Genomic DNA, 10843 nt, shown 5'->3' on the forward strand with positions numbered 1-10843 from the left:
GAAGAGTTCTGTTAGCTGTTTGAAACTCAAGACTGCATAATAGGCATAGTATTTGCAAGTGTATATAAACATTTGTTCACAACTGTATATTCACATCACAAGTCTTCTTAGGGTATTTCAGTGTGTACATCAATCTACTACAGAGACATTGTTAGATTTTGTTTTATTTTTAGGGCATTTGTTTATATTTTAATGTTTTCCCATTTTTACATTGCTTGGCCTTTTGCCACTGAAGCACAGGCCCAAATAAGCAGCAGAAACAGACGGATGAATGAAGCAAATACAAAAATATACACATATGCAATAAGTCCAGTGTTTTCCTTGAAGATGAAACAAAAAGTGAAAATTTGGGGTTACAAGGTTTTGTGGGAATTTTACCCAAACAAGCTCCTACATACACATAGTGTGCACAACACCTTTAGTTTAAGCAGTTTATATAAAAGAGGATAATCCCACATATCAAAGATTGCATTATTTGTGTGACCCTAACCCAACATATTTTCCACTGTGCAACTGTGCAGACAATTTTTTTAAATGTTCCAGGATATTATATTGTTTTGTTACTTTATTTTCGCCTGGTACTGTTTAACAGCAGAACAAGCTGTGTTATTGCTGTGTAGAACAAAGGCGAAAGTGAACTTTAAACTCTCTCTGTCAGCTGACTACAGATAAGACTACTGTATGAGGCCCAGGCTCAACAGGGCCAGGAGCATGACACACATTACTTTACACACAAGGAAATAACATACAGCAAGCCTGCTAAATACATGCTGTTTTTCTGTTATATGTTCTCTCTGTTGTTCTTCAACTTTACCCTGAATAGGAAAGCCTCAGAACATGCAAAGATTTTGTGGCAGGATCTGAGACACCCTGAAATTAAAAAGAACGAAACAGACTGTCAGTGGGTGGCTTTTCTGGTTCCACAACTGAGTGAGAGCAGAACAGAGACAGGCAGGCTGGTAAAGCCAGGTTGAGTTCAGGAATGTCAGCACGTAACAGGGTGGTGTAGAGAGAGCGACAGAGGGAGGGAGCTTAAGAGAGGAGGGGCAAAGAGCAGGAGAGAAAGAGTCACAAATGCAATAATTACAGCTTAGGAGGAATGAGCCAGGTACTCTCCTGGTTTCACTGGCTACACACCGTTTAACTAACAACACTACAATACAACCATTGACAGGAAGGACAGTGGACCTTGGATTTTTTTCTCTCTAATCTCTTAGTTGTTGTTTTTAGTATACTTGTCCTTGGGATTTACTTTTTAACAGAATTTCACATTTTTCGACATGGATTTGCTCCTGGACTCTGGCTAATTATGACAAATTTTTTTCTTCCAATATCCCCGAAGTCAAACACAATCTTCCAAGCTCACCTTTTCAAAGAAGAAACAAGGATCAATTACCATGTCTGTGACTGCTCTGTTCAGGGGCAAGTGGGGGCAGAAGGCACAGGATGCCCAAGAAAAGCATCCTGCAGCTGTGGTTCAACCGAGCAATGAGGAGGACTATGATGAGGATGACTCCAAAGTTGGTTTCAGCAGAGAGCCTATCCGTAGGAACTCCCGCTTTTACCGGTCAATGAGGAAGAAGAGGCTGGCTTCATCCCAGCAGCCTGAAAGTAAGAAAACATCAGGCCCCAGCTGATGTCAGATTCATTTAAATTTAGGCTAATTGTTCTGGCCCTATTTTTATGTTATTTTTTTCCTAGTTCAAATCTATTTGAGCTTATTCAGCTAGATTAATTTAACATTATTGGTCTTTATTAAAATCATCACACTGCAGGATTTAGAATTTCAGTTATGACTCTGCTTTGGTGAAGCAGTGCAGTAGATACTGTACGTCACTGTTCTACATATTGTCTCAGACAATTGACGCAATTATTTTTGAATGTGGAAAAAAAGGCTTGGTAGTCCTATCCTTCAGTAGAAATCTACACAAATACAACCTGAGAAACTGGTTCTATTTAAATGGCTCATGGTGCTGAGTAATACCTGTACTTTTCACAGATCAAACTCTGACCAGACATCACAACAATATACCTAATGCCCTGTTGGCATTATTGAAATAAAATGCAAATTTGTTCTTGTGGAAGTTTTAATTGTTTTGTACTTTGAACACATCGATTATAGCTGTAAAAATCAATGTACTGAGCATGTGTTCTGTACATTAGTAATTACTCTCTAGGAGTGCACCATGTTCTTTGAGCCCCATCAAATGTAACAATAAACCATTTGAGTTTAGACTTTGCCCAGCATCTGGGATGGGCCTCAAAATGATCACTTAATACATAACTAGGAAGTTGCTCAGGAAAAAAAATAAAATAAAAAGCCATAAAACATAGAGGCAGTTTCAAAATGTCACAAAATTCAGTGGCTGATAACAAAACGGAAACTTAAACTAATGTCAAGAACACTGAAGTCCAAAGGAAATTATAAGAAAATAGGATATGATCATTGCATATCTTATCTTGTTACCAGCTAGCAGCTGCCCTTGACTGATAAGTACTGATAACTTTGTCTTTATTCAAAAGACAAAGTTATCAGTATGACATTCAGTCGTCAGGAATATGAGCATATGGTATGTGCTTTTATAGCATGTCTGATAAATGCATTATAGATAACATCTGTTGGCCACTTTCTGTAGTTTGTAATTCTACTTGCTCGGTTACATGCATTTTCATCACTTTATTTGTTTAAAGAAATAACAATGACTGCATAATTTCTTTGTCTTTTACATAAATAGATTTCTTACATCATTTAATGACAAGTCTCCCTAAATAAATCCTGTTTTGATCCATATTAATCAATTAATCAACCTCCTCCCATCTAAGCCACAAACCATTTAGTAGCAGGTAACTTCATCTCAGATTATTTCCTCTTTATGTTTGTCACAGCATGGTCCTGCTCTGGAGATTCATCTTCAGCCTCTTCATTGTTTTTGGTACTTTATTACAATTATGAAAAGTGCTACACCTGTTACAACCACTGATTCAGCAGGATTTTAAAGACCTGTACTATGAATTTTTTATTTTTTATTTTTATTCTCTAACTCATGGATGACATTTATATACACGAACCTGCCCACAAACAGTGTGTGGAGTGTGTATAGACAGCCTTATGTGCCAATGTTGGAGTAATAATAATGCTCGTAATAATTAGACTTATTTTTTAACTGAACAGAATAATACTCACAATTTGTTCAGTTCGTAGATAAAACTACATTTTGGTTTTCTCCAAAAACTTCTAGTTAATTATAGTATGTCTCTAAAATATCTAAAATTGAAGAATGTCACAACTGTTAGATCCTGATCGACCCTGTCTCTGTGTAGGAGATAATTATCAATTGGGAATAATTCACAAGGTAACCAGTGTTGTGGTAGAGTAATGCATAAATCAACAATTCCCTGACTTTGGAGACTTATTTGTAGGGCAGATGACATAGATGTACCATAAATGCAAGTATGTTTACCCTAATACTAAATGTAAAGAAGAGTCCTATGGACAAAGCTTTGCATCAATCTCGCATTTAGCAAGAGGAGAAAAATAATAATTTCCGATGCTTCCACACAGATGCACTGGACGGTACAATCAGACAATGAAGTTCCAATTATGCTCTGTATATGTATACGTACATGTATAAAATGCTGATCAGGCCGGGATGATTCAAATTTTTGTTTTTATTTAGACAGCAAGGGAAAAAGATCTTGGTGACTTTGAATTAGGTTTATTGTTGGGTACTGGGGCTGCAGGGTGGCACAGTTGGTAGCACTGCTGCCTCGCAGCAAGAAGGTTGCCGGTTTGCGTCCCGGTGGGGGCACCGGAATCTTTCTGCGTGGAGTTTGCATGTTCTCCCTGTGCAGCGTGGGTTCTCTTCGGGTTCTCCGGCTTCNTTCCTCCCACACAGTCCAAAAACATGTTGAGGTTAATTGGTGATTCTAAATTGTCTGTAGGTGTGAATGTGAGTGTGCTTGGTTGTCTGTCTCTAAGGGTAGCCCTGTGATAGACTGGCGACCTGTCCAGAGTGTCCCCTGCCTTCGCCCTAAGTCGGCTGGGATAGACTCCAGCCCCCCTGCGACCCTGGTAAGAATTAAGCGGTGTATAGATAATGGATGGATGGATGGATGTTGGGTACTGCTGGCAGGAGCTTCAGTCACAAAGACTACTCAAATTAATAGGGTTTCAATAGGCACAATGAGTAAACTGACATTTGCATTTGGATATATGAGAAAGACATCAGTTCATAATATGGGAAGTTGTGTTTTACGGTCACATTTGATAATTATGATGCTCATGCAACTCTTCCTCAGTTGTCTGAGAATGTAAATAGAGGATGTGATCAGGCAGTCAGCAATAACAGTTGTCAGCATTACACAGAGAGGAATATTTTATCAAGGCTGCAGTGCACAAACCCTCATTGGAAAGATGAATGCACATTTAGGCATTCAGTAGTACAAAAACCATCGGCATTGATCTACAGAGAATTAGAAAAAAAAAATTGTGATATGACCAGATGAGTATCATTCCCCATATTCTCAGCAGGTAGGCGAGTGTATGTGCAATGTACATCAAAAAACAGTACAGGTGGAAAGACATGACCTATAGTGACAGGATCTGGTGGCTTTGTTATGCTTAGAGGGAAATACCCTGCAAATAAATACAAAGTTGTTCTGAGCCATTACCTTCATCCTGAAGCATTTCTGTCCTGATGAGAGTGGTCTCTTCCAGGATGACAATGCCCCCATTTATATGGCACAAGGGGTCACTGAATAGTTTCATGGTATGAAAATGATTTGACTTAATTACTAGCACTATACTGCTTATACTGCGTGTTACTTTTGTAAATTGTGTAACTTGAAAACCTAAGGAGTTGGCAGTTGATTGAGGTTTCTAGATGTAAATTTCGTTGGAGGAGTTTGAGAAAGCTCCTACGCTAGAAAAGTATCATTGTTGTATTACAAATAATATATTGTTGATTGCTGAATACTTAGCTTTGATAATTGGATTTTTGGCAAGTTGTGAAACTTCTAATTCAAAGTATTACACTGCCTTGGTGGGTAGCGGTATTCTACCACAGTTGCAAAATACATCAAACACTCTAGAACGATATGGAAAACCGCTGGATAAAACTGTTAAACTGAAAGAACTGGTAGGTTGAAATACAGTGTCTCACTTTAAAAGAGAAAATCTTCCAGGATATTAATGAGCTAGAGATTAACAATTTTAACAAAGGTGTTACTTAAACTAGTTCAGTTAGATTTTGATAATGGTGAAAGTATTTGTTCGGTTCCTCTTTTTAAATAAAAGGATGCTGACAGTTGTTTGACAATGTTTGAGTGAGTAGCTTCTACACTGCTTAGGAATGTGTGGATAGTGATCAAACAGTGTGTCCTGCACAGGGAACTGTTCATCGTTGTTGGTGGAAGGTAGTCACAATTTTATCAGTTAAAATCTGCTGCGCTTAGGCTGTATAAGTTGGTGACTGAAGCCAAAAGTTTTGCGGATTGGGGAGTAAGGCTGCCAGACTTTAAAAAAAATTATATTGTTGGTGTATGTCTCAGGATATTAAAGCTTTTGCACAACTTAAACAGGTAATATTGATGGAAGTGTCAATAAATGAGAATAAAGTCTCCAATGTTGTTAAACTTGCTGTTCTAGTGGATAAATAAATTCTCACTATGTTACTGACCGTTCTTTGAGTTTTGGCAAAAAGAGCATTCATCAGTTTACTGACAATGGTAAGGATTATGTTCAAGGGTTGTCTGTACCATTTAAAAGAGGTACTGGTTTTGGTTCTGCAGAGATTACGAGCAAGTAGGAAGAGGAGGATTTGAACGTCAGAGAAGGTGTGATGGTTTTCTGTTGTAGTAAGGGTCATGTTGTTGTATATTGCCCCCTGCTGAAGTTGATAGTTGCAAGTTGATAGCTTTAATCCACAGATGAGAGAACACAGTAGATTGATCTATGAAGGTAGAAACTTTGGGTGAGGGGCAGATTTTGTTTAATTTGTGATGAGTTGTTTTGTCTAGTTGCCAGGTGACAGAGTGAAAGTTTATGAAAAAATGCCTGATTGAGTACTTGACACTACGCAAACCTATACAGTAACAACTTGTCAACCTCATGGTAGCCACACCTTAACATACAACACACCTTAACATCTGTTTTACTCTAAATAGAATTATTTACAAGAAGACATCATGCTGTATTGAAGGAGACTTGAAACTAGAGAGCGAGACCATAAACTCATTGGGAAAATGTTGTTTACAAACTGCTAATTCCCCCCTGCTGGTGTTTAGCCAGAATGCACTTTTCAGTCACTTTTGCAAGGGCTTCATTTTTTAGACCTTGCATTTCCATCCATCTTCATATATAATCTATGGTTATAGCCATATGTTCTGGTCTAGCCTTGTTTTCAAAATGTACTGGGAAAACATCTGTATCAAAATTACATGTTGTCTGAGGTTGTATATAGTCCCAAGGCAAGTGTGGCTGCTGTAGCTGCTGTAGCTGCTGTGGCTGCTGTGGGTTTGAGCGCCGACCCAGCGGTAAAACCCTGACGCTGCATTGGCCTTATGGTAGATAAAGGAACTGCCAGTGCTGAAGTAATTGGTGGGTCTTTGTTGTTGGTTTTGTTTCATGTCAAACTCTAAAGTGTTGCAAAACCTTCACATTAGATTATCACATCTCTGAGGTGAAGAGTCAGTTCTGTTAGCTCAATTGATGAAGTCAAGGTTTACTGATGTACCTTTTCAGACATATTTTAAAGCACGATATTGATGTAGGTGACTCAAAGCCTAATAAACACCATCTTTATCATGTAAACAAACATCGTTGAGTATATGGTGCAGCATGGAGTTGCTGAGCTGAGTTGTACAGCATGGAGCGCCCCATGTTTTTTAGCTGATAAAACCAATGGTGATGACTGTTTTCAGTACAGACTTTAGAAAAGTGAATGGTGTAGCAAAACTGAAAATATATTGACCTATCCTCAAAAAGAAACTGAAAGCAATGTCGCATCTAAAAACCTTACAGTTTTCTTTAGTGTACGATAATGGTCTTAGACATGCATAATTTGTTAGCCACTTTTCAGCATTTGGTGAATGTCATTACACGGGGTCTGTGATTTTGAGAGACATATCTTGAGAACTAAACATTCTAAGCATTTGTGTAAGGTGTTTGGTCATTTGGTGGAAGCCAGACTATTGTGGCCCTTCCTTGTTCCAAACATGCAAACTGAGCTTGCACCACACAAAACTACTTTTCAGCTGTAGCTGCACACTTAACTAATCTACTGAGTCCTAAAGTGAGCTTTAAGTTAATCAACTGTTAAGCAAACAAAACACCTCCTTTTTGACGACCTACTGCTTATGGCACCTCTGTATACTCAACCATTCATGCTGGCAGTGGACACAAGTGACAGTGGTCTGGGAGCAGTCCTTGTTCAAAAGGGAACAGATGGAGCAGACCATCCTTTTTTAAAAAAATAAAAAATTATGTAAACGTGACTGTCAGCAGAGATGTTATTTGATTAGAACAATTTGAAGTGTTTGTTGGCTTGTCTGTAGTTCCCCTTGGAGATTTCCCCCTTTCAAATTCACTTTAATAGTCACAGATTAAAGGACTTGTGCACTGAATACTGTACCTAGGTTTAATTACCACTCCCTGTTTGTGTCACAGGTGTCACATGATGTATTACAAATCCTGCTCTGTGTGTTGCCCTTTATACAAGGATTATGACTGGGACATTCTCACAAAAATGACATCATAAATAATTTTGGCAAATACCCAGGAAATGGTTTGTTTACATTTGAGTGACAGTACTGACAGTAGGAATTACATATGTACAGAACCACAAACTGGCATAAATGATATTATTGTGTGCTGTACAAATACTCACAATATGTATAGTAGTTGACTTTTACAATAAAATGGTGCATAGCCCCAAATATAAATGGAAAACAGGTATCACCTGATGGCTTGGAAGTGACTGTGGCCTGTCAAAGTAATCAAATACAGCCAATGCAATTATTAAAAATGCTCCACTGCACAGAGCCAGCAGGCTTTTGCATTGCAATTCTTAACAATAGCATGGTTCATTATGTATATCTCATGCTTAATACAGTACTGCTGCTTGCTATTCCATAGGCAAAGATGTTTGTGTGTTTGTGAGGCCTTACCACTGTCTGCAATAAGTGACTGAAAATGCAGAGATAACAGCTGAGTTTTAATTTCCTCTGTCCAGGTTCTACAGGGTCTGGTTTGGACCACAGTCCATCCAACATGGCACAAGTCTCCTCTACTGCTCCTTTACCCCACAAGTCACCTTTGTTGCCAGGGGCTAGATGGTGAGTCTGCATACCTTCATTGCCCAACCCTATCACTGAACATAAACACACCCAGAAAACAAACAAGCACAAACAGTGCTTGTTTAAACACTGCACACAGCACTTTTATTATTCATGCTTGATACTCTCAATGGCATATCATGTCTGTGATAAGCACACAAGTCTGTCCAGTCTCTTTATGATCGAAACAGCAGTGTCCTCATGTATTCAGTTCTACTCAGAATACTTATGGTCAAGCAGAAGTGTTCAAGAACCAGTACTGAGATACAGTTATTACCTTGCTGACTTTAAGACAAGCTAACAGCTACAAGTGAATGAGTTCACTGAAAATAACATTTGGCTACCCCTCTGATCTTATATCAACAAATTAATCAACTACAGAGAAAATTTGAGTAAACTTGGAGAAAAAAAAATGCAGGCGACTGTGTCTGACTGATTAATGAAGGAATCTTTAAAAGCTGTTATGTCATTGTCCTCTTGTGTAGCCACATCCAGTTTAAAGTGCTTTATCATTCTCCGCTAGGAACTGAAGGCCATTGGGCAAGTAAGCTGGACTCAGAAAACAGGCAGAGAAATGAGTTGAACTGGATTTATTGTGAAATGTTAGGAGGGGGGTTGGAATGTCGCTGGAGTAAAGAGTTTCAGCTCAGAGGCTGAATATGGCTGAGAGACGCTGGGTTGGCAGAGGAAGAACGGCAAAGAGACCAGGGCAGGGTTGCACATGTTGCAAGGTGGTTGTGTTGGTGGTGTGGAGTGGTTTGGTAGCAGAGAAGAGGTGAATGAGGCTGGCAGGATGCAGACAATGAACCTGAGGCGCACAGATGCATTAGCATTACTGAACAATCCAAGTGACAAGCAAAAATGGAACTGAGTTGAACCATTGCATTATTACCATGTAGGCAAACTGACCAATCTGGCAGCAAACAGAGAGCAGAGTCAGAGCTCACATGCTGTAGGATCTTGATTTTTTGGCAGAGGCTCAGGTGTGCAGATGTGATGGAAGAGGAGGGAATGACTGGTATACCAAGGAGCATTCAAAAGGCAACAAACAGATAGAAATACTGTTTAGGAGATGTTGGTATATTTGATTCAGGCCAAATGGGTACTCCAGGGAGAGGGGTTGGTGGCAGCGACATAAAGCTATCCTGCTATCCCTACCCCCCTCATCCCCACTCTCACCCCAACCAGATAAGGCAGGTGGCCACCTTTCCTGAGCTTGGTTCTGTCTTCACTTGCCCTCTCTTGATGATGTAGCCCAGTAAGCTCACAGAGGTAATGTGAAACTCACTTTTTTCAGCTTTCACAAAGGGAGTCTTCATCTGGCGTATTCTTTAAGAACACGAGGATATCACAAAGGTAAACAAATACAAACTGGTTGAGAAAATCTTAAAAATTTGTTCACCATTCTGTTAGGAACTGAATCAGATAACAGTCAGACAGATGAGTTTAACTGGATTTATTATGTAATGTTGAGGATGATCAGTGTATCAGTGGGGTGGACAGTTTGATGATGGCTGAGGTTGAATATGACTGGGAGACACTGGGCGAGCAGACTAAGGACAGCAGGGAGAGCATGGCAGGGCTGAGAGTGTGACTAGCTGGTGGCATTGTGAAGTCAAGAGTGGAACTGACTGGTTTGGTAGCGGAGGCTGGCAGGTTGTAGACATGAGGAAGACATGAGGCAGACACATTGGGATTACTGAACAGGTCAAATGCTTGTCTTTTTAATCCTGGATATGCAATGTCATGTCCCTAAAACTGTATTGGCAGATAATGAATATTTAATGACTCAGATTGATGAGGGGTAAAACCATTTGACTGAGACATCTCTAGGGCAAATGAATAAACATTAATTAATGAAATGGTTACATTCATGGCATTGACACTGTCTGCACCGACTCTGCAGTGATGATGGGACAGGGAGCGAAACGCTGCCGTAATTTTGCGTGAGCTTTGTTCTTATGTCCTTTCTTTCAAGCCAGCAATTGCAGTAAATAACATTTGGATAGCGGTAATAGTAAAACTAAGGTACCCACTTTATGGCAGACTACAGCAATCGCTCCTGTCAGCGTGCACTTCACAGTGGCTGTGGCTACCTGCTGGTAAAATTAATTCTTGACTTGCTCATTTCCAACAACACTGGACCTACATCACAGGCAGGTTAAACATAAAGCCATGCTCTTTAAAGGGAAATCAGTCCATTGAGGATAGCTTCGCACTTCATTTGACCACAAGTGCCATGCATGTTGTCATGTGGATTAACAAATGCTCCTCACAATCCAAACTGAATCCCTCATTTTGTCCCATTTTGTTTTCAAGTTTTCAAGTTACCTATTTATACATATAACCTTTTTAAAAATTAAAAACCAAAAAATAATTCATGCCTGATGTTTTATAGGGGCTGCAGGGTGGCACAGTTGGTAGCACTGTTGCCTTGTTCACGTCCCGGTGGGGGCGCCGGGATCTTTCTGCATGGAGTTTGCATGTTCTCCCCGTGCAGCGTGGGTTC

The 10843-nt window shown here is 39.6% G+C and overlaps 1 protein-coding gene across 1 annotated transcript in view; it reads left to right on the forward strand.

Annotated features, from left to right (window-relative positions):
* Positions 1-1200: 1200 nt before the first annotated feature.
* Positions 1201-10843, forward strand: part of ngef (neuronal guanine nucleotide exchange factor) — a 31001-nt gene continuing 21358 nt past the window's right edge. The window contains exons 1-2 of the mRNA XM_008278976.1: positions 1201-1611; positions 8232-8334. Coding sequence (XP_008277198.1) covers positions 1398-1611; positions 8232-8334 — 317 coding nt within the window. The 5' untranslated portion in view covers positions 1201-1397. The remainder of the gene's footprint in view (positions 1612-8231; positions 8335-10843) is intronic.

Source organism: Stegastes partitus, unplaced genomic scaffold, assembly GCF_000690725.1.
Source record: "Stegastes partitus isolate 25-593 unplaced genomic scaffold, Stegastes_partitus-1.0.2 Scaffold140, whole genome shotgun sequence".
In the NCBI taxonomy this organism is placed as follows: domain Eukaryota; kingdom Metazoa; phylum Chordata; class Actinopteri; family Pomacentridae; genus Stegastes; species Stegastes partitus.